This window comes from Rhopilema esculentum, chromosome 13, assembly GCF_057945365.1.
Source record: "Rhopilema esculentum isolate cy_ngs chromosome 13, ASM5794536v1, whole genome shotgun sequence".
NCBI classification, from domain to species: Eukaryota; Metazoa; Cnidaria; class Scyphozoa; order Rhizostomeae; family Rhizostomatidae; genus Rhopilema; species Rhopilema esculentum.
The window spans coordinates 7,895,680-7,920,047 of record NC_142827.1 but is presented as its reverse complement, the minus strand read 5'-3'; the positions used below and the strand labels follow the sequence as shown (position 1 = coordinate 7,920,047).

At 35.9% G+C, this 24,368-nt stretch overlaps 2 protein-coding genes across 2 annotated transcripts in view; both read left to right on the top strand.

Annotated features, from left to right (window-relative positions):
- The first annotated feature begins 437 nt into the window (after nt 1-437).
- Nucleotides 438-11,325, top strand: LOC135691553 ((E3-independent) E2 ubiquitin-conjugating enzyme). The gene is made up of 15 exons (XM_065209428.2): nt 438-714; nt 1,078-1,254; nt 2,995-3,092; nt 3,448-3,508; nt 3,877-4,017; nt 4,256-4,368; nt 4,478-4,682; nt 5,231-5,624; nt 6,271-6,515; nt 6,879-6,977; nt 7,596-7,965; nt 8,331-8,497; nt 8,812-9,073; nt 9,390-9,591; nt 10,078-11,325. The coding sequence occupies exons 1-15, from the start codon at nt 499-501 to the stop codon at nt 10,280-10,282; spliced, it is 2,955 nt and encodes a 984-aa protein (XP_065065500.2). The 5' UTR covers nt 438-498; the 3' UTR covers nt 10,283-11,325.
- Nucleotides 11,326-11,473: 148 nt separating this feature from the next.
- LOC135691551 (DNA topoisomerase 3-alpha) overlaps nt 11,474-24,368 on the top strand; it is a 29,616-nt gene continuing 16,721 nt past the window's right edge. The window contains exons 1-15 of the mRNA XM_065209427.2: nt 11,474-12,436; nt 12,627-12,686; nt 13,342-13,415; nt 13,641-13,716; nt 14,289-14,397; nt 16,123-16,174; nt 16,969-17,060; nt 17,446-17,526; nt 18,209-18,249; nt 18,453-18,501; nt 19,976-20,076; nt 20,965-21,039; nt 21,806-21,888; nt 22,515-22,612; nt 23,331-23,437. Of these exons, the coding sequence (XP_065065499.2) occupies nt 12,335-12,436; nt 12,627-12,686; nt 13,342-13,415; nt 13,641-13,716; nt 14,289-14,397; nt 16,123-16,174; nt 16,969-17,060; nt 17,446-17,526; nt 18,209-18,249; nt 18,453-18,501; nt 19,976-20,076; nt 20,965-21,039; nt 21,806-21,888; nt 22,515-22,612; nt 23,331-23,437 (1,200 nt within the window). The 5' untranslated portion in view covers nt 11,474-12,334. The remainder of the gene's footprint in view (nt 12,437-12,626; nt 12,687-13,341; nt 13,416-13,640; nt 13,717-14,288; nt 14,398-16,122; nt 16,175-16,968; nt 17,061-17,445; nt 17,527-18,208; nt 18,250-18,452; nt 18,502-19,975; nt 20,077-20,964; nt 21,040-21,805; nt 21,889-22,514; nt 22,613-23,330; nt 23,438-24,368) is intronic.

Sequence of the window (24,368 nt, the reverse complement as noted above, 5' to 3'; positions counted from 1 at the left end):
CTCGAAAAAGCCCCCCCCCCCTCGAATAAGCCTCCACCCTAGAACGACAAATTGGCAATAGGCCCTCTTCGAAAAAGCCCCAACTGCTACCGTAAATTCTCTAACTGGACTCCTCCATTCGATGACTTTTGCCATTTGAGGTTGCCTTAGGTTTTATTGAATTACCACAACAATTCATACTTTTCAATTCCCACTAAAATAAACGAGGTCTTTCAATCATGTCTTCTTAATGTCTACAATAATGTTATAAGCCCCCCCCCCTCCGTACAAGCCCTCGTCTCGAAAAAGCTCCCATCCAAAAATTTCAAAAATAAATGAGCCCCCAGGGGGCTAATTCGAGGATTTACTGTATATTCTTTGATCTGTGGCTTCGAGCAGGATAAACATGTGCTGTCAATAACGTGACATCATTAGTCTCAGAATGATTGAGAGGTTAGCCTTGTCGGAAGTGTAGCAGTTCCACAGAATTCTGTAGTTCTCTGGAAAAGTGGAAAGATCATGGAAGGAAATCTTCCTGTCACTTCCAAAACCGTCTTTCGTGAAGACGTTGTTCGCCATGCAACGCGTCGGGACAGAATTGGCATTGTACTTGAAAATGGAAATGATTCTGAGTCGAACTCAGAATATGAAGATGAAGAGGAGAGAGTAGGGGAAGGATTGGTTTTGGTGTCATGGTACCCCAAAGGGGACGAGGAAGAAATCGAAGAAGGCTTGGTAACATTTTAATTGCATCCATGTTCGTCATGCTCAAGTTTTTAATTTAGAAATTAGAAATTAGCCCCATTGTGTGGCTGATTTCCATCATTTGAGTGACTTGAATGAAATATAACGCAGCCTTTCAACGTAAGAATTCAAATAAGAAACAAAAATCAAAAGTTTAGAGAATTTAGGAATATGTTAACTCTTCCCATCGGTGCCAAGTCTCCTGCACTGAGCAGGAGTCTCCAGAATTTAGAGTTGAAAGAAAAATAGAAGCAAAATAAACAATCTGTCAAAACAATAGATTTTCAGCATACCATACAAGGCACGAAGAGTTAGCCAAGTGTAGTCTCCTTTTTCAATATGTTCTACTTATAGTTGCAGGCTGTTGACAGATCTTGGTCGCAAGGGGAAATTGCAAGATGGAAAGACCCAAGTAAAGGGTCAATGAAAGGCATTGTTAGTGATATCTGTATGAAAGTGAACCTCAGGACTGCTGGGGCATTGCAGCCATTGGCCAAGAATGTAAATGTCAACGAGCTGGCTCCTCTTCAGGTAGGGCTGGCTAACAAATGTCAAAGGTTTTTCATGATTTAAAGCACCATGCTGTTTTAACGTCATTGTAATTGGTCATGTTACATCTAATCAACTCATATCCACAAGTCAATACAGCCCTAACATGTGTCTCACACACAAGTGAAAATGTCTTCATCCAATAAATAAAACAAAGTAGTATTGTGTAAGAAAAATTAAAGGAAATACAAATAGGAGCATATATATTTAGACTGTCAGGTTCATTTTTCATTTTGATTTGGGAACAAAATTAGGTATTGTGTTTTGATTATCTTCTAACAAACCAGTTTGTCTACATGTTAAACCAGGGGTCCGCAACCGCAACTCAAAATACAATTTAATTTTAATCTATACAAATTCTAACTAACTACTAATCTAATCATTAAAAATGTATTTATTGGTAAATTTACTGTAACTTGGAAGCAGTTCGTAAATACAAAAAAGGCAAATGTAAAGTACATGTTCCCTGTTCAGTATATTACAAAAAGCTAATGTGCAACTTGGTGCTGCATGTCCTTGGCCATTTTCTCAAAATTTGGCAGAATTGTTTATGTTGACAGCTGCAAGGTGCCTTAAATGTGCTGATAAGTCATTCAAGATTGCATTCAACTCTTTGCATACTTCATCTTTGAGAAGAGACTTTCGCAAAGATAAATACTTCCAAACATGCAGCACATTTTCTTTGCATGCTGCACCAGACCTGGATATGAACCATCATCCTGGAGATGCTCTTTATAAAAATGGATGATATCAGTTTCCCTGTATTTCAGTTTCAATTCACTGGTACCCTGCATGCAGCTCGATCAACTGAAGATCTTCTGAAGCAGATTCAAGTTTGACTTCAAATGGTGAAGGAAACTTCTTAAAGTTTTTACGTTGACCCTGCATATCTTGAAATCAATCATTAAACTGCATGCAGAGGTCACCAAAGAAAAATGCATACATAGACACACCAACAGGCTGCTGTTTTTCCAAAGTTTGAAAGCAAGCCAAGTTCCCTTGACCCAGCTGAGTATTCAGAAAAGGTAGCATATGCTGGAACTTGACAATATGTTCATACATGACATTCACAAAATGACCTTGGATGCCTTTGAAGTAATGTCAATGTACAAGGAATGTTTATCTGGACAGAGAGCTACTGATATTTGGAACTGAACCGATATTGGGCTGATACTTGTGCATCAAGCCGCATTAACAACTGATTAACATGAGCCTCCGGGCCACACAAAAATACCTTGCAGGCGGCATATGGCCTGCAGGCTGTGGGTTGCCAATCCCTGTGTTAAACATTTCCTACAAGTAAAAACACAATTTTAAATTGTTTTTTAATAAAAATTTCCCTAATGCCTCCCTCTAATAAATGTCACAACAAATTTTCAAAAATTTAATGTTATTTGAAGCCTGATTAACCAGTCTGCTGAGTATGGCAGTGGCACATATGAGGTCACATTTCTGCACACCAAGCAACATTATAGCAAACTTCTATTTGCTCGCCATAGGTATAAGTAGGTTTGCATACGAAAATGTATGAAATGGTTGTGCAGATACAAAGTCCCATGAGAACTATCATATTCTGCATATTTGCCTTTGCAGCAATCGAATCATTGACCAATAAATTGGCTTCATAAAGCAAATCTTGTCTTTTTTTCATCATTATGTTAAAAAGAATAAGTCAAACTTAACGTATTATAAAATTAAATTGTGAATTGATTAAAATTTTAGAAGTTCTACCATGAGTTAACTTTTGCCCTTGGAGCTTGGATTGGCACTGTTCGTGAAGTACATTTGAGACTGATATTGAAATTCAGAAATGGTGCCAGGTATCAAATTTTCTTTTTGGATTCAAATATTAGTACACAGCTTCATATCATTCAATGGGTGGTAACATATTTTAACTGAGTTCTTGCGGCATTGCAACAGCAAAATGATACTAGCACTTAACACATTCCAGCATGTAAAATGATTTCAAAATTCTTCATTCAGTTTCAGACTCACTGTCTCAATTGTGGTATCATTAACACTGAAAATGAGAGATACTAGAAAAATCTTAGTACAATCCATTCTGAATTGTATTTCTTTCTATAAGACTAAACCTGCTCATTATACCCTATGATGTAGTCAACTATTTTGTCTGACTAGTATCCCCTTTTGGCATATTTCTTTTGTTATTTTTAGATGCATAGTTGAAGGTGAACAGGTTAACATGTTGGTAGACAATACAGACAATAGAGATGAGGTATAAATGTTTTTTTTCTATTTTTCTTCTATTTCTTTTGATAAATGCATGCCTTAATAGCATATTTCCCAAGCAGACATTTTGCATATTGAAACTTTTCGAACATGCATCATTGATTCTGATGGATCAAATGGAAAGTGGCCTGACAATATTATTTATCTCAAAAGTAATAAGTTTTTCAATTCTTTGTTTTTAATTATTTATGAAAATTATTTCCAATTTTGGTTTCTATGACAATGGCTCCAGATTTTGCTTAAAGCGATATAAAGTTCATCTACTTCAACCTTCTTCTTTCCATTTCTAGCAATATATTTATGAAAAGAAACCAAATTATTTATGTATTAAGTGCTGATTATTTAATTTTTTAGGATTCACCTTTTTATTGTGGGCTGTTTTACCCCGGACAAAGTTTAACAGGAACATCAAGGGTTTTTCGAGATGTGCAGTGGATAAATGGACCTCGCCCAGTTTTTTCCAGCAATCAAAGAATCAGCTGTATTGTTGATGAGGTATCATGACAATAATCAGTGATTTCTGATTTCTTTTTTACTCTTACCTTAACATAGCAACCAGTTGGTGAATTTAACATTTTTGTTCTTGGTGCATCAATTCATTCTTCAGTTTTTGTGCTGCTTTAGTTTTAAGCTTGGATTAAAAGTTGTTATGATGTTATGGCAGAGTGTTTTATGTTAAATGTGAATACTTTATTGATTATCAGAACTAAAAATAGAAAGTATTCAATTGTAGGTTACAGCATCAGGCCTTCGAGTTCATTGGCTAGAACGAGGATACACCACCAGTTCATCAGAATCCTCATATCTTCCACCAGACACGCAAATCTCAGAAGAAACTCTATCAAAGTATGATTTTTTAAGTATCCTTTTTGCAATTTCATCTGGAATTAAACGCAAAATTTTGTTATATCAGTGTCAAGAGCAACTGCTAATAAATTTCTTAATCACTTTGCAGAATAACTGTGTTTGATCATTTCAACAAAACAAATATTCAAATTGGTGACAAGGCTTTCTACACTTTGAAGGAAGCAGACATTGATCCAAATAAATGTCCACCAGATAAAGAAGAACACATAGATTTAGCCCAATGTTCTAAGGTGCAACCAGAAAATAAAAAGAGTAAACATTCTTCTGCAAGCAAGGATCAAGGAAGAGAAGATGTAAGTTTGCTACTGATGAGTACTGGTACTGGTTTTGTAGATATTTTTCTAGCTATTTTCCAAGAACTTAGAAATTGTACTCCTACAGTATAGTAGTTCATAAGATGCTTAGCAATTTGGGAAGTGTAAGCTTTACAGAGAAACTGGAAGTACTGTCTAATTCTGCTTTGAAGTTGGAAGTTAAAATATATTATATTGACCTTCAGTTATTAGATTATTTAGGAGTGGGTGACAGTGTACCTATGCATGATCCTTGGGTTATACTGCATTTGATATTCTGTATATTGAAAGACAGGTAATTTACATTGCATAATTTTTCCCCATCATTTAGATAACATTTGAAACCGTTTTTGCATATTTCGTATTTAATAGTAATAGTTTTTTTAACCAAAATTTTATGACCATCAGTCCCAGGCACATTTTCAATAAAGACCAAGCCAGTGTACCTTAAACCCGTTGACTGCTAGTATAAACATTTTTGTTTGGAAAACTTGGCTGTATTGAATTATCAATACTTTCTGACTTTACATACTGCTTTTTCTTCACAGGATGATGAAAAAATCGAAGAAAATGATTCAACCGGGACAGATGAATCAGCGGATGACGAGGATAGTGACCATGGCAACACAAGGGAGTCACGTCAATCGGCAACCGTTTCAAGTCGCCGCAATGAAGGGAGGCATCAAGCTGCAGCTGTTGGGCCTCGATCGCATGCAAATAGAAAAAGGAGGCAGTTTCGGCGTAAAAAGAAGAAGCATCAAATCCCTGTTAAACTCGTGGCTGGTGAAAGGGTTTGCGTGGAGGTAGAAGCGACTTCAAAACTATTGACCATCACGTGGCAAGATGGCAGCAAGCAAGCTGATATTCCATCCACTGAACTTCTTCCCGTTCTCCATGTTGATGACTTCGAATTTTTTCCAGGGGATTTTGTCATTGACAAAAGTAAGAATATATTTGTTATGAAGATGTATTTCAGTAAGTCTCAGTGCGGAAGATCATATTATTTGCCAAAGATTCTTTGTAAGAAGGTGGTAATTTTAGTTTGGGTATTTAAATTGTTATGCCGTTTGCAAGCTTCATTGTATTCCAAGGGGTGGGAAGAAATTGATTTCCTCGAAAGTATTAAACAGTGTTCCCCAACTTGTAGCTCGCATGCGGGTTTTCTAAACGTTTTTCTTGAATTATCTCTTAGCTTTTCTTGAAACTTTTGCTGGACCATTGAAAGAAAAATTAGAAAATGAGCTGTCTGTCATGATTGATGGCCTGCATCTATGCTTTATATCGCTTTTGTCAGGGTGATTTCAACAACGTGTACTCAATTTCCCTAGAGAATTTTTAATGCTCCTCTCAGTAATAACCTTCATGGCTATAATTTTAATTCTCATGCTTCAGGTTTTCTTCGCCACTGTATGCCAGTTTTGATACGGGGTACATGTGGCTGTGTGCTTGTTACAGATACAATTACAAGGTTCTTACAAATTTGAATTAATTGTTGCAATGTGAAATTAACCAAGCTCACACTGTGACCTCATTTTCAAGCAACGTTTAACCAGCTCTGTTTAACACCCTTTCTTTGCTTCCTTTGCAGCACAGCCCCCTTCCGAGGCTGGTTTTGGGGTTGTTCAAAAAGCCGATAGTTCTCAGCGTACCTGTAAAGTTAAATGGATGAACAGAACAGAAAATGTTTACGATGATTGTGTAAGTGTTTATGATATCGGAGACCATCCTGACTACAGTTTCAAGTTCGGAGATGTGGTGTTTCGACTAGCAGATGAACAAAATGAAGAAAACAGCGAAGGAGGCAAAGAAGAAGTCAAGGCAACGTGTGGGCAGGTGAGCAGAGGATTGAATTAAAATTAGCGTTTTGAATTTATTTAATGTATTCTTGCTTGACTTAGATACGGAAGTAAATTACAGTGTTTTGATGATTTTAAGAAGTTTAACTTACTTTGTAAAGTATTATGATCTTCTATGTAGGTTGCTTGAAAATCCATTGCTTAATTCAAGGAAGCGATAAAGGGAAAGGCAGCCAGTAGGCGCTGAGTTTATCTGTTTTTTTTATCAATTTTGTTATAGTGTTTTTGGCAAATATGTTATTGGTTTTGATCAGCTATCAGAGTCAATTTGAAAACCACTACTCTGTTGAACAACAATTTTTGCTGCTGCGCTGTTATTGCTGACTTTTTGATACTTCAGGTTTTGTTCGTGGACATTGAAGGAAACATCAATGTTCTATGGTCAGACCGCACAAGGTCCGCACTGCCGCCGCAAAATCTTTTCGTAGTGCATATAGATGTAAGTGTTTACCTATCCATTGTTTCTTGTTAACCTGATACCGTTTTTTGGGTATCTCATAAAACCTGTTTGCTACGAAATGATTATTTTGCCATGGATTCATCTCGGACTATTCAGTGTATTTTGAGGTGACAAAAGTGCCTCAGATTGCAAAATTTGACTTTGTTTATAAAGTTCAATTGTATTTGTTACCAATAACTTGGCAGTCTCTATCCTAAAAGTTTATTATTCCGCCCTTGCTCACGTGGCAAAGAAAACAATTGAACTTGGAGTAGATGAAATACCGGTAGAATGCAGTAAGTTTAAAAAGTGTGATATATAATCGTGTAGCAAGTTTACGTATTTCCTAGAAAATTTACGCGTAGCAAAATCTCTTGTTAATTCCTTAGGTACCCACCCCTTTTAATTATGACTTGACGTCATGAAATTATTTCGTCATGCAAAAGAAAGGGTAGAAGATCATTAATATTAATCACACATGAGAACGAGGTCTCAACATTTTCACCACAAGTGCGTCACAAGAAAATATATCTATTAAGAAAGATTGGAGCTGGGTTTCAGGAAAAACAAGACGTGCTTCAAATGTAAAATTAAAAGCATCCGGTCATTTTCTCCCAGGATTGGTCAGTATCTGGTAGCAATCACTCAAGCTCCGATGAAGAATGGGAAACAACCAGCGAAGTGAGCACGGACCACGAACAATTGCTTGAAGGAAATAACCCACTCTCTGACATGCAGATTCTTGATGACATTGGCCACCGATCGGTAGAAGCTCTTAGCAATGCCAACCAAAATGACCAGGCCACTGAAAGTCAACCAATCGAATCGCAAAGTGCCTCCGCAGAAGCAAACGAAGGATCACAGAACAGTAAAGAGGATATTCATGGGACTGAACCAGATACAAAAGATCATGTCGAGGCTACAGCAAATAATGATGTCAAGCTGAAGATAGCACCAGTTGTGAGTGAAACTACACCGAATGCAGTGGGTGAGCAGCAATGATCTTTATTGGTATTTGTATTTGATCTGAGTTCAATGGAAAAAATTCTATTTTCGTATGGGTATAGGCAAGTACAAAACATCGAAAACACAAAACGTTAGCACAAAACGTCAGCACAAAACGACAGTGCAAAACGTCTGACGACCATTTCCGTAGCATACTGAATTTCGTAAACCATAAATTTGTTTCATTGCCCAAGAATCCTTCAAAGATGTACGTATCGTGGAGATGAATTTAAACTTTGAGCTAGAAAGAACAGACCCCCCTCCCCCCCCCCATTTCTTCATCAGTTCTGCAGAGTAGAGTTCACTGAAACATATTTTGTTTACTGGTAATTTCTCTTCATCTTGCAGATAAGTTCAGCATTTTAGAAGATCTTCCAGCTTCACACAGATTTGCTTCCACAACGTTTCAACCAGTCAATCCTCGTCAGTTCAATTTGGCCATTAACAGAGAAGCCGTTGAAATGGAGAGAAGTCTGTCTGATGGGGTTTATGTGAGAGTGTTTGAATCAAGATTCGTAAGTTTTAAATTCTACCAATTCTGTTTTCACTTTCGTTTTGTTTATCATTTTCTATGTGGTTTCTGCAAAGTTTACTTATTGAGAAAGCTGAACATATAGAATGATGTCTGGAAATTAGCTATTGTACGATGTAATAGTTGGCAGTCTTGGTATTAGAAAAGTAGGTTTTCTTTATAATTTTGATCTGGATTAGGCTTGGCAGGCAATAGCGGCAAGCTCGATTAACAGAAATGAATGCAAGTCGTTAAGCACAAATTTGAGGCCACTTCTGTCTTAGTATCAGGCAGTAAATTTTTTACTTGTCTTTCAAGGATTTGGGCTCAATCATGATCGAGGGACCGGCTGGGACTCCTTATGAAGATGGCTTATTCATTTTTGACCTGCAACTGCCTCCAGATTATCCGAAGTCTCCGCCTGTCGTTCGTTATTTGTCGCAGTGCTCCGAGCGGCTAAACCCAAATCTCTATGAAGATGGCACGGTTTGCGTGAGTCTTCTCGGAACGTGGAATGGTAAAGGCTCAGAGAACTGGACAAAGAAGTCTAATCTCTCCCAGCTGATATTATCACTTCAAGGTATATAAGGCAGTTTTCATTTGTATAACGTCATCAATAAATCAATTCAGATTTGCCCAGTGCCTATCTTCTAAATTTCTGCTAATTTTTTGCGTTATCATGGCTGTGTCTTTAGAAATTTGCCTCGGCTGTCTTTTATTCTTATTTTATATGCATCTGGAGAAAGGAGAGAGAGGAGCGGATAGTAGTATTCGAGAAAAGAGCTGACGATTTTAGATTCAGGACAGGCTCCAAGTACCTTTACAAGCATTGTTTCATTTTAACAAACCGACGATTTGATCATGTTACTCACTGTATCACGTAATTTTATCACCAGGCCTGATTTTATGCGAAGAGCCCTACTTTAACGAAGCTGGGTATGAAAAGCATAAAGGTTCAGCAGAAGGAATTGAAAATAGCCGAATGTATAATGAGATGGTGATCATTAAAGTACTGCAGAGCTTGGACAGACTCATTAGAAATCCATCTGAGGCGTTTAAAAAGGAGATAATGCTGCATATGAAGAAAGCCTTGCCGAGGTAAGTTTGTCTATCATTTAAATTTTAATTTAGTTGTAGAATTTTTGTTAGAAAGTTCTGTGCTATTAATATATGTGTATTCAGAATTTTCAACAATTAAAATTCAATAGTTGAAACATACCTTACTCCTGTTACAGACTCTTATCTTATTCAAGAAACGAAACAAGGCAGTCTCTCCCCCCCCCCCCCCCCTGGGTGATATCGTTTATCTAGAAAACTCTAGGGGTGGGCCTTATCCGCTTGAAAAACAAGATTTATTTCAACTAATCTTTGCTGATGTTAGCTTGGACAAAATATCCTGAGACACAAAGGGATTTTTAGATAATGTTATGGAGAAATGTAACATAAATGATTAACATTATTTCATTATTTTTTAATTCATCTTTACAGATGTTCAGGTAGTTCTAAATTCAAGTAATTTGCTTCAAACATAATTGCATTGCAGTTAATGTGCCAATAATTAAAGAAATTACAACTCTTTTTCAGATTATTCAAACGAATTTATGCTTGGCTGAAAAACTACGCACCAAAGGACTTCCTAGAAAAATACCCTCTTTCTTCTTCAATGGAGGTGGATGAGTCCGTCTCCGAACCAGAGTTTCCGCTTTTGCCGTTATCTTTTGGATTTTGCATACCGTTGTTGCGGAACCTCAAATCTTTAGAAAACACTGCAGAAAAGTTTATTGAGTAGCCTTAGAATGTATTTATAGTGAGCAAATTGTTTATTTTTATAACTGTTAGGAGAAAGTCTTGGTCGTTGCAAAGGTTTGAGACCTTAGGATTATTGTTCACGTCTGCGAAAAGACTAGATGGCAGTTTATTCCTGTAGCTTATTTTTCTTCAGGTGACCCGTTGATTATATAGCTGCATACGGAAGTTGTTTCTTGTTAAAATTTTTCATATAAGATTTTAAGCACCGGGCCCGGGACTGATCGTCTCAAATCTCAGTACAGATACATGTTGTGCTCCTTTGTCCATTGTTTAAATTAAGATTATTTATTGAAAACAATCTTTTGGTGGCACAAAACTTGTAAATGGCTTTAAAAAAAGCAAACATTTAGTAAACTAAAGCTTTTCGTCTGACACTCTTCAGAGTTTGAAACGTCAGAACATAGATCGAAAACTCTACGCTAGGAAATATATATACCCAGTTGTGGATCGAAATAGGCCAATCAGAAACACGAGCACATGACTGTATAGGTTGACCAATCAGTGCCGCTTGCCTAATTATTTATTGAAGTAGTTGACATAAAAAACGAAATGGCTTGAAATTTTTACTTGAGATGATTATCCACAGTCTCATCACAAGCGAACTATTTAACTCTTTGTCATTAGATAATTAACATATGATTTTGAAATTTGTATCCAAACCAAATTACAGATCCAGACCCGGCCACCAAGATTCAGTGCCAAGAAATCCAAGAAACTTTTCCAAAATAAATTTATCATGCTTTTCCTCTTATGTCTAATACAATCGATATTTCAAGAACACAACAATATTGGAAAAAAAATAATCTTTGTTTAAAGATTTCTCAGTATATATTCAATTTTTATGTTATTATTGTCTGATGAACTCGTGAACACTGTAAAATTTGACAGTTATTTATAAAGCGATATCATACTTAGTCCCATTGTTGTGTCGTTAAGTCAAAATCGTATACCAATGTAAGTACGTATTACCTCAAATTGTTGTTATTGCAGGGTATCGTATAAAAGATGCGCAACGAGTCAAAATTTTGCTCTTTTTCGCGTAAAGATCTTTTTCTTTCTTGCTTGATCACGCAGCATATTTGGATTTTCATGTGAGACGTTGCCACCAAAGTGCATTGTAAAATGTATCTGTTTACAAATGTGAGAAATGTAAACACAGGAGTACAGCTCTGTAGGTGAATAAGATCTTGTCAATTCCTTTGTTTTTGTAATTGCAAAACTTTTTGCAGTATCCCACCACCCGAAGACTGCCATTGTTGTTAGATGGGTAGAATTATAGCAAACTGATTGTGTAGCTCTTTAATTTAATAGCTCTACATTTGTGCTGTTAGCTACGAAATAAGAGAAGCAAGTAAGAGTGATATAGGATTTGAGGCCTTCCCCATAATCCCAAGAATTTTTGAAACGGTTCAGACCCTGCTGGAAGACTTCACCGTCAAGAAATTATGATAACCTGTTCCTTTCGAGCAAGACGTTAAAGGCACATCAAAATTCGTATTTTGGTTTCTCGTATATTCAAGATAAGAATAGCTTCCCAGAGATTCGTTCCACACTAAATACCTCTGTTTTAGCACTGATTTGTAGGATGAATAACAGGAAAACTCCACATATTGGTTAGGACCTACACCCAAGGACTACCTCTTTGGCAATTCTTTCGTGCATATCAATAGACCAACATTCTATCTTGCTTATAATATTCTCAACCGGTCATAGAGACGTGGAGAGGACCGACTTTTCACAGTTATTGTTCATTGTGGGACCGGCTGTTTTGGAAATTTTTGTGACACCCCATAACATTTCTACTTTGCGCCCCCTCCTGTACCTGTGTAAGACTTGAAGACTGGTACCGAGTAATTTCAATTGGCGCCAAATTAATTTGAATTGCACATGGGCCTAAGTTTTGGCTCAAAACTTAAAATTCTGACCCATTTCATGAAACGATTGAAGGAATACTGATTTACTTACTGATGAACTAAAAATAACATATTCTGGATATGTATGAAGCTGACTTGTAATTCCGTTACTTCAATAAATGGCCGGCAGACAAGGAAATTTAACGATTCTGAGTGTTGCCGAAAAGAATGACGCTGCCAAGGAGATTTCAAGGGTTTTGTCCTCAGGAAACTCACAAAGGGTACTGACATGAAGATATCTGAATAAACAACAGGATAATGATAAAATATTTATTACAATAAGATGTCTTTTCGCAAACAATATTATTGATATTAATAGAATTCGAAATTTTTTTTATTGACTTGGGATGTCTTTAGAATCAACCTTTTAGCTTGTTCTCTCCTCTCAAATAAAGCCTCCTTTTTTTATAGAGAGAAGGAATCTCAAAGTTCAACAAAATTTATGAATTCAACTGCAATATTTTAAATAGCGTAAGTTTATACACTCTGAAAATAATAAACATAAACAGATGGTTTATTGTTAATTCCTTATATTATATTATATTATTCTATTTTATTTATTTTAAAAAAATAACTCATAGTTCCATGTTGAAATTCAGGTTGTTTCAAATGTGGGATATTTTGACAAACTGGTGTCCTTCAAGGGCTCTCTTTATGTCTTTACTTGTGTGCTCACAAATAGCCAAAACAACCAGTCACATTACTGAAAATTTTCAAACATCATGGGAATATGTATGGGAAAATAAAACACAAATTATTTTCCCATACATATTCCCATAATGTTTAAAAATTTTCAATGATGTGACTGGCTGTTTTGGCTAATTGTGAGCACATATACACATAAAGTCTTACAGCAAACAATTTTATACAGACAGGGAACTGAATGACAAGCTTAAAAAGAAAATCTGAAAAGATACTTTAATTTTAAGGACAAAAACACAATATGACATTGGGGATGAATTTGACATCCAAGTCATTATAAAGATGTGGTAACTTATGTGGCAATCTTGGTCAAAAGTGGTTTTTATGTTAGAAGTAAACAAACATTGTGGTTTTGAAGATATCTCATGGAATGAGGTGTGTTCTCTGTTTTCTAATGCTATTGCTTTTACTTTTCTATCCACAGAATTCTAAAATGATCATGACATCAGTTTCTGGTCATTTATTAAACTTAGAATTTGCTGGAGTATACAGAAATTGGTAATTATGATTCTTTCATATCCCATCTCAGTTTTCTGTTATACTCTTTTGTAATTTTCTTCTTATTGCATTTTTTACTCTATTTGATATTTACTGTAATCTAAATAAAAACTGCTGTTAAATTGAGAAATAATATTGCATCATTTCGCCTTTATTTTTCTAATCTAAGGAGTATTTTAGTTACTGAACTGGCTAATTTTATTGTCATCTTACCTGCATTTGCAGGCAAGGTTGTCCACCACTTTCACTATTCTCAGCTCCTATTGATAGATTTTGTCCAGAGCAATACCAGAATATCAAGGTAAGTTAGCCCATAAAATTTACTCAGCAATCTCAGTTGAGGAAAAATTGTGTGCATCCAGGCTTTTAGCATTTGTACCCAAACACAAAATTGTTTGTCTTGTTGTTTTGCACAAATTGCCTCATCTCATCTTGCCAAGGGGGCAGTCATCCACTTATTTGTCAACTAGCATGGTTCATGTCATTTTTATAAATCAAATTTATCTTCAAATATACCATCGACTTTGATATTCCTGGTTTGCCATAAAGATTTCAGGATAGAATGAGACAACAATTGGAAGTTATGATTTTCCCTTGCATGTATTCTAAGGTATTCAGGACCCTGACCTACATGAGCTCCCATCCAATATGCTTTTGAAAACATTTTAATGCAGTGAGCTACCTAGATGCCCCCCCCCACCATGCATAAGTTGTAAGAATAAACCTCCCCCTTGGATTCTGTTAATAAAAGAACATGATAAGATTACAACTTATTAGAAAAATTCACTGCATTTTACCTTGTTTATGACAACTGCAAATTTTTTTTTCAAAAATTCACTGTCAGTTATTCGTTATATGTCATATTTTTCTCAGAGAACCTTGGAAAGAGAGGTGCGAAAATGCCAGGTTCTAATCATCTGGACTGATTGTGACAGGGAGGGTGAAAACATCGGCTTTGAAATCATAGAAGTCTGCAAAAGTGGTTTGTTTATCTAAATGTGCCTCATATTTTGTGATTAACATAAATTCAACTTCCCAATAATATCACTTTTTGTTTTCATTTATCTATCTTTCAACAGTTCCCACCTTTTATGTTTCCTCTCTTAATTTCTACTTTGATAATGAAAATTGTTATATCACCCTCTGCCAAATAGTGCTTGATTCGTTGTAAGCAGTGCTGTACAACACTATATCACAGGACAGTTCTTGATTGCAACTCCAAGTCTCACATTCAATTTGATCATTGTACGAAGCGTTATCATTTAGATATGCAGACACGAAATTCTAGATCAATATTCTCCTTTTTTTAAAAGCCTTTTTTGATTCCAATTTTTATTGAAACCTTATACAGCTAGTCTAAATCAAAGAAGACCTCAAAAATCACCTACATAGTGTGTCTCCATTTCTACTTAAAGTGCCTGTGAAATGAAATTTTGCAAAAACTGAGAATTGCCCCCTTGGGCTATTTATAGAGTGAGGTTCTTTGCCCCAAGCCCCTAACATCATTATTACGATATCTTTGCGGTAAGTAAGAACAATAGCACGAAACTTTACAAGAAGGGACAGTTTTAAACGGTACAAAAGATAGGATACGGAGCCCAACTTGGGCTATTTTTAGACAGGGGTTTATCGCTTCAAGCCCCTAACCGCGTTATTTTAATACCTCCTCTGAAAGTAGGTACAATAGCACAAAACTTTATAACAAGGGGCAGTTTGATAAGGTACGAAAGATAGTACATAGAACCTAACTAGAAATTGCCCTCTTTTTCTTTTTTTAGACTGGGGTTCATTGCTCCAGACCTTTGAAGATGGTGTTATCGCATCTCAGTTGTACTTTAGTATTACAGCACAAAACTTTGCAAAATAGGACAGTTTGGTGCGCTGAAAAAGATAGGATAAAGGCCCGACTGAAAATTGCCCCCCTTGGGCTATTTGTAGACTAGGGTACTTTGTCCCAGACCATATTAGATGGTATTATCGTATTCAGGCACCGCCGAGCAAGGGGGCTGGGGGGCTTTAGCCCCCCCCCCCACTTTTTGCAAAAAATGCCAAATGTTAAGTATCAAACTACCAGAAAAGGCTCTTTTTATACGGTTTTAGCCCCCCCCCACTTTTTTTGACCCCCCACTTTTCTCAACGCTCCGCGGTGCTTGGTATTACAGTCTTACTTTGATACAACAGTATGAAAGTTTGCAGAAAAGAACAGTTTGATGCGGTAAAAAAGATTGGATATAGACCCTGGCTTAAAACTGCCCCCTTCGGTTATTTTAACTGTAGTTCCAATAGCGACCTCCATTTTGTATAGTATACTAAACCACCGAATAGAATAGCTTCCGTGCTTGCAAACTTTGTGACGTCACGGATAATCCGCGCTTTGTCACAGTCGAAAACGTGAAAATGGTATATTCAACCTAAATTTTTAGACGGTTCAGAAAGAAAAAACAACTCAACATATATTATTGAAATCAGCAAATTTTTGCTTATAAAAGGTGTACCTTTAGATAAACTTGTCAAATTTGATTTCCCAACTATTACCCACCAAATTTATTCAGAAACTAGATTCGTAAATGTTTTGTAATGAAATTCCGCAGTACAAGCCTGCTCAGTTTAATAGATATCCTATTTTGTATCATGTTTCTTTTAGCTACATTTAGTTGGTACAAATTCACAGTCTATAAAGTAATAATTTTGTCTTTTTACCCTTCAGTGAAGCCTAATATTACAGTTTACAGAGCACGATTCTCAGAAATCACTTATGCGTAAGTAGAATCTTTTTCCTAGTCAAGGATTTTCTCGAAAAGAAATAAAAAATCAAATTAAATCAGAAAGAAAGAACCTGTTCAAGTATTGATAATTTCCGCAACTGTATTAGACAAGAGGACCTTGAGGCCTTACTTAAAGACAACTCATGCAATGAACATTGTAGGATCTGTAACTTTTCTTGAAATTTTCACCTTAACATTTTACTTTTTATGGATTACTTTTTTTAATAAATTGTATGTAAATAGTGTCCCCAATTAGCAGAAATGCTAAATCAATTTGACACTGAAAAAAGTTATTATTATTGTTATTATTATTAAGGAAGGTAAATTGGAGGAAAAGGACAGTTTACCTTTCCCAACTCCATAAAAGAGCAATTGGCATAGATTATCATTCCTACCGAAAGAACGCCTCTTGATTATATCGAGATTGTAGCTGTTTCAAAAGTAGAATCTTTTGACCAATTGATTTTGTCAGGGCAACTCGAGGCCTTCGAGAGCTGAAGTTTTCAGCTTGCCATAGCTGATATCTGATGCAGAAGGCTGCATAACACAGTTTATATCCCACATGACTTTTAAAGCTATCACTGTTTTGTTTGTGATTTCCTCACGAATCTCTGCATTTTTTCTTCATGTCCGTAGAATCCATCTTGATTTTTTAATATTGATCTTCAACAGAACGGTTTCAATATATATGTATTGGTCTCTTATATTTTATTGTATTGGATAAGCTATCCTCGTTGTTTTTTCCTAAAGAGTAAATTTCCCTAAATATTTTCTTTATCTTTTTGTAGGTCCATAAACAGGGCATGCAGAAATCTGGTTGAGCCTGATGCCAATGCAGCGGCTGCCGTCGAAGTTAGAAGAGAACTAGACCTTCGCATTGGTATGGCTCTTGCAATTGCTTTCCTTTCATCTTGAAAGTACCAACTGGATTTTCTCAGCCTATCATATCTAATCACATTTTATCAAATCCTTTGACTTCATATCAATCACATCAAATCACTTGATATCATGATTCAAACATTATCTTTGCTGATTAAAGTCAAACGTTGCTGGGTCTTTAACTCGGTCAGCAGTGGGGGACGTGTCTACTGCCCCTAAAAATGCTGATTTAAACCGTATCTCTTTAAAAAAGGTACTAAGTACTTTTTTGGTACTAAAAGACATTAAATCAAAAATTAATATTTACTGGGTCTAGCATGGTATGCATGATGCCTTTTGTTTAGGCATTTTTTAACCCAGTGTCGTATTGTGTTATTTTTCTCCAGGTGCAGCATTCACTCGATTTCAAACCCTTCGCCTGCAGAAGAAATTTCCAACTGTTCTAGCTGAACAACTCATAAGCTATGGTAACCAATTATCAACACTTTTTCGTAATCAAAATAGGATTTTTTGGTAAAGGTATCCTTTGGTTGTAAATGGTATCAGTAAAAGCATGTGTCGATAAGGCTCCTTTTATAGACAAACATCGGTACAAATAGTAAGTTAACAAGAGAATAAGGTGTTGTACCGAGAAGTCGTATTTTGGTCATGAATCTCAATATGTGTTTTCTGAAATTAGAAATACATTTAGCGATTGAGTTATTTTCGTAAGCTTTATAGTGTAGCTGTGACAGTTTAAACCCTAGAGGAACAGAAGCATCGCTTTGCGTACCCTGGCCTTTGGGAATTTCCAGATCTTCATAATTTATGGTGCTATACTATACTATAATTCACGTGCTATACTGCTGCGGAGAAAATATAATAAATAATGAGCAACTACCCACTGTAATTAATTTGCGGTTCCAAGTTTGTCGACAACCTGTGTATAGGGTTCCGTAGGTCAGTCGAACGTTTGGAATAGACTGCATTGTCAACCCACGCCTCATATTTTTGGCAGACCCTGCTTTATCATTTCTAAACGCTTTAGAAAATTAGCAAGCTTAAAAAATATATGAGCGTAATCGAGTAAAAAAATCGAGTGACTCAAAACTTATTTTTAAAAGAAGGTTTTATTTTACTTTGTTTTATGTGTTCTTGGTTCTGTCGTAGGAAGTTGCCAGTTTCCTACACTCGGTTTCGTCGTTGAAAGGGTAAGCACAATATTGGTTCCTGGCGGATGTTTCTTTTTCTATTTGTCTTTTCGCGTAAATAATCGAAATTCAATTGGATACAGTAACCATTTCCCGGTATTAATGTTTCCTTACATTCCATTCGTGGAATTTCTGTTCTTATGTGTAGTGACCCTCTATCTATTATATGATAATGAAATTTCTTTTGACTTTTATATTTTCAGTATAAAGAGATACAAGACTTCATCTCAGAGACCTTTTATAGAATAAAAGGTAGGGAGTTCTATCTATGCTCATCAAATTTAACAATTAAAAGCATGTGAAAAAGCCAGTTGTATAGATTACAGTTAAGCCAAGTTTCATTTCTTCTAAGAACTTGGGCGAAGATTTGATTGTTGCGACAAAAATGTTGTTTGTACAAAAGTTATTCTAGTCCTTTATGATAATGATAATTTTGTTTATGGAAAATTTTCGACTTCAGCTATGTATAAGGGTGGAACACAATTAAAAGAATAAGTTTCAGAAAGTAAGAGTAAGGAGAAAATTTACGATTTGTTAAAACCACTCGTATTTAATATCTGTGTTTTGTTAACTCTCGTGTGCATACAGTAGGTTTTTTTGTTCAACACGGCAAAGTTCATGTCTTTGTTTCATGAAGATTGGATCGTTTGCGTTGAAATGTAATAGGGCGATTTTTATGCTAGCTGTATAGATAGTCTGGCCCATTTCTTCTTTTGAACATGGTCGTGTTAAGGCTAACGTTTTAGAATTGAGAAAAGACAGGAAGGCTGCGCTCACTGCCAGAAGCTTGGCATCCTTGTTGCTGCTAGATATGCACGGAAGGAGAAAAAGTTATCAATTCTTAGAGATAAGGATTTGGCCCAAGAGACAAGGAAAGAAATATCTGTCGACGTTATCACGATTCCATTGTTTTTAGAATCAATGCTGAATTGTTGAGGCTTTTCTTTGTTTATGTAAAAATTCTCGGATACACGCCCATGTCATTTTGACATCTTCGCGTAATTTGACAACGTTCTTAGCGAGTGCTCTTACCAACCAAATCTTTAACGGGAAAGAACGATTGACAGGGTTAAGTACCATTTTAATTTCCTTATCAAATCTTATTGAAAACTGAGATTTGCAGTTAATTTCAATAAGTAATATTGTTGATTAAGAGGTGAATCGCTTAATTTAGGTCTTTACTCGGTTATCGTTATTGAATTTTGATAATATGACCCAGCAGTGGTCAAATGTACGTAAAGAATTGCTCATTCGTTGATAGATACAAGGAAATCTCCATAAAACAGAATCCTGTGGGAAAGCTTTGGCCACAGTAAAAAGTTTGGGACAAATTTATTTGTCCATTGCTAAGGTGATCTTAAATGCAAGGTTTCCGTTTTTGGGAGGTGTCCGCTATTAGAAAATTTTAGTTATATATTTCTAATAAAAGCTGAGTTTCACATACTGTGCAAAGAAAGAATCAAGGTATATCTCAATGATCACCCTGAAGATTTGGCCTTTCGCTCATTAACTTTTCAATGGAAATATAATCTTCTTCAGTTCAAATCTAAGTCAATCGAGAAACTACAAAACATCTAACAAGAATGTGAAATTACTGCTCTTGGTATATTAAGCTTTAAATTTTGACTTTTGTGATTTTTGGTATGGATTGGCTACAAATGTTGTTTGCCTCGAATTTATATACAATGTGGACACTTGTTTAATGCTTTGTGGTTATTTTGTGTAGTAAGACATACTGTTGATGGAGTCAACGTGGAGTTTTCTTGGGAAAGAGGCCGCGTCTTTATAGAAAGAATCTGTCGAATGTTTCACAACATGTGCTTACAAGTATGTGTGCTTGATCGTTAGATATGAGCCACCCATAGCTTTATAAATCCTGTTTTTTGCAATTTTTTTATCTTCCTGATAACCTTTTTCCTTTATTGCTTATCTTGTAAACCAAAGCAAAGAAATGACACAATTTTCAGCAATGTTTATTAAAAAAGGTGCATGTTTCTAAAGGGGTGTGCACCTTTGCAATTCAGTTTGGTACTTCACTGACAAAGTGATTTTAAATGTGTTGAAACCCTCATTTTAAAATAATGAAACAACCAAAGCATAGAAATGACACAATTTTCAGCAATGTTTATTAAAAAAGGTGCATGTTTCTAAAGGGGTGTGCACCTTTGCAATTCAGTTTGGTACTTCACTGACAAAGTGATTTTAAATGTGTTGAAACCCTCATTTTAAAATAATGAAACAACCAAAGCATAGAAATGACACAATTTTCAGCAATGTTTATTAAAAAAGGTGCATGTTTCTAAAGGGGTGTGCACCTTTGCAATTCAGTTTGAAACTTCACTGACAAAGTGACTATAAATGTGTTGAAACCCTCATTTCAAAATAATGAAACAATTTATCCTCTGTAAGAAGGGCGTTATCAACTCAAGGGAATTAGCATTTCAGAAGTTTTATTTACTTATACATCCATACTTGCATGTTCTGGATCGAAGAAGAAAATATCTTGCACTGGTTATAAAAAGGGTTCTTGAGATACATCATAATATATTGAATGCTTTAATAAGTTACGTTTTCGTCTCCATTCAATTAATCAGCTATATTATACTATAGTATGTCATACATTCATAAGGTCGTACTTTAGGTTAATATTAGGAGATTTTCTATTCGTAAAGGACTTTATCCTTTATTTGAATCCCATCCTCGATTTTTATTCAGAGCCCTACAGCAACTGTTGTTAACGTGACATCAAAACCGAAAAGCAAGTGGAGACCAGTGGCCTTAGACACAGTGGTACGTTACGACATAAATATCTGTAGAGCGAACATCTCTACCTGTCGTTAGTGCAATTAACACGTGTAAATCTATATCGTGTTTAAACCAATGGTTCTAGTGTTGAGATTGTTTTTGCAATGTTGTCGAAAGAGAGTTTTTTTATAGAATAATATTCATTAGCCTGCGAATTTGATACCAGAGAAGTGGCTTTCCCTGTCCCATCACGTGATGCAAAAATTACTGAATGCGTGACAAGCTCTCCAAAAGATCAAACGACAGACAAATGGTAGATGGTAGAAAAACATCAAATAAGGGCGTTGACAATAAACTTACAAATTATTATTGATTTCTCACATAAATCATAATCTCCCTCAATATGTGGGGAGCTTCCTCACGTAATGTGGGGAGCCTCTTCGTTGCACAGACCAAGTCGATGTTCTATTTGGTCTGCGTTGCTGGCTTAGTATTTTGTAGCCTGCCGGGCTTCTTTAACTCAATTCTGCTTCATTCAAACAACAATTGCTAGCTCGCTCCCGTTCTGTGATTCTGCTAATATGCTAACACTGGAAAGTATGTTCATCATGCCAATCGACATTGGATACATTGTATCAACATTGTCTTTATATTATACAATGATTAGTAAGACAAATAACATTTAGAAAATTATGCTAATGGCTATCTTTCAAGCTAGATGTCTGTGTGATGGAAGAGCTTCTCAAGGTTAACCTTGTTAATTTCAAACTTACTATACTATGAAATGCCTTGATTTTTTCATCTTCTTTAGGAATTAGAGAAACTAGCTTCAAGAAAGATGCGAATTTCCGCCAAAGAAACCATGAGAATAGCAGAAAAACTTTACACGCAAGGGTAATTACAGCTTTGGCTAAGTTTTATAAGCAAAAGTTGTTTCTTGGATTTTATATTCATCGCCCCAGCTAAGCGATTTTCACAATAGCTTCGAAAATAATTTGAAATATAGCTTAAGAAATATTGAGATAGCCTTGTTAAAGGGAGATATTAATGATGACTTAATTTCATCAAAGTAGCCAGGTTGACAGAGGCAGCAGTAGTTGCTGGAAGGTTGTAACAAGAAGACAGAGGAAGACTGTAGTTATTTGCTAGTACTCTGCATCACTGTATTCATTATCACAATTGGCTATTCAGAGAGTTACTCTGTCTTTTACCTGACTATTTAAAGCACTAAGAAAATCTGAACCTTCAAATTCCACGCTTCGATACAATCAGGATCTGTGAGACAATTAGACTTTGTTTTTTCCGCCAATAATAGAAATTTTAAAGAAAAGTTAAGCAGTAAAGTTCACATGGGACTTTAAGTACTCAATTTAAACGTTATCTTGAATTTTCCAGGAGCCTATTTCTTATGACCGTTTCCCGTACCCTTATTTTAAGGCTTTCAAGAACCCAACATACAGTTCTACCTTTATCAACTTCTTCCAGAGCGACTAACAAACCCCATTCATCTCTCAACGCAGATTCATAAGCTATCCACGTACAGAGACAAATATTTTCCCGAAGGACTTCGACTTAGCTGGTCTAGTTCAAAATCAGACTCAAGATCCGAACTGGGGAGGTAAGACCATATCCGCCACTTTCTAAAACTTCACATTGTTACCAACGATAGCATTCCAAAACATTCATTGATATTTATGGGTCAAATTTTACTGGCTTTTCAAGTGTATTTTACAAATTCTTGTTTAAAATTTGAAGGATTTGGTTTGTCAGCACCATTCTTCTGAAACTTGGACTTTTTTCAGCTAAAACTTTTGTCTATATTTTAATCGCACCTAGGGCAACACTTTCCTTTTTTGCACTTTGATCTGGGTTTGGGACCCTACAATTATTCTGTAACGGTTGAAGTTGAGTATCTCGTACTGCTATAAGAGGGAAGATTGAATTTTGCAGATTACCAATTTTCGTAAAATTTGCAGATAGTCAACTTAATTTTGAATCATGTCCGGTTTCGACAACCAGTAACATAAATGGAGGTGTAAAGTAGCTGTTTTGGGTAAGGGATTTTTCCAAGTAGGACTAAAGCTGGTACCAGGGCCACGGTCCGCACCACTGATGGAGGGACGAGCGATAGGGCAAAGATTTTACTGACGCTCTTTTACTTGTGTACTTGGATTTATTACAATCTTATGGTTTATCCGTATAGATTGTTTGAGCTGATTTTTATCTTTCATTTAGCGAAATATTGGGGAGGCCATAGCCCTCCTGTCCCTTGTGGCGTGGTCCCTGAGGGTTGATTATATTTGTTTAGAAGTTTGAGGTTTATTTTTATTCAACAGAGTTTGCTGCAAACATTCTTAATTTCGGAGTGAATCCAAGAAATGGACGCAAAACAGATAATGCACATCCACCTATTCACCCGACAAAATATACAAATAACCTCCAGGTTTGTTAGCAAAGTTTTATGTCAGTAAATCTTCACTTGCAAGATTCTGTTAAGAGGTACTTGACCACTAACCCTATCATTGAACATGAATACACAGATCTGACATAATTGATCCATAGTTAATCAACGAGTTGGTAGCCGAGGTCACCCTGTTCTTTATTGACACACCTTTGAGGAAGGAAACTTTAACAAGTCTGTTTGAAGCTGAACCTTGTTAAGTATTTTTTTTGACGGTGCAAAATTTCAAAGTGGCTTTGAAAAAGCAAAGATTTTTCAATATGCTAAAAGTTTTTTCGTCTGACAGTCCTCAGTGTGTGAAACGTTAAAATAAGATTCTGAAAGCACAAAATTACGGTGGCCCACAGCTGTCACAGCAAATTCAAACTCTTACAGCAAATTCAAACTTTCATAGCAAATGCAAACTCTCACAGCAATTTCAAACTCTCACATCAAATTCAAACTCTCACAGCAAATTCAAACTCTCACAGCAACTTCAAACTCTGCAATCTGCTGTGAGAGTTTGAATTTGCTGTGAGAGTTTGAATTTGCTTTGAAAGTTTGAATCTGCTGTGAGAGTTTACGTTGGTATTTGCTGTGGTGCTTTAATTTGCTGTTTCAGCGGTGGGTCACCATACAAAATGGAACATATATGCCCATCTGTGGATCAAAATAGGCCAATCAGAAAATTCGATACATTGTTTCCTTTTCATTTCTGGCGTATTTGATTATTCACCTTTGCAACATATTATGTCAACCACTATTATGATTGCTAAATTACCTCAACCCATTTAGAGGCTGATTAATAGTCCTTTACTTGCTCTTTCAAGTAAGTCCGAAATTGCCCAAATAGTTTACAGTAATCAGAGTTTATAGGCAATAAGATCCCTTGGTTGGTTAGGAAGTACCCTGGTATAAGAAGCTGGTATAATGA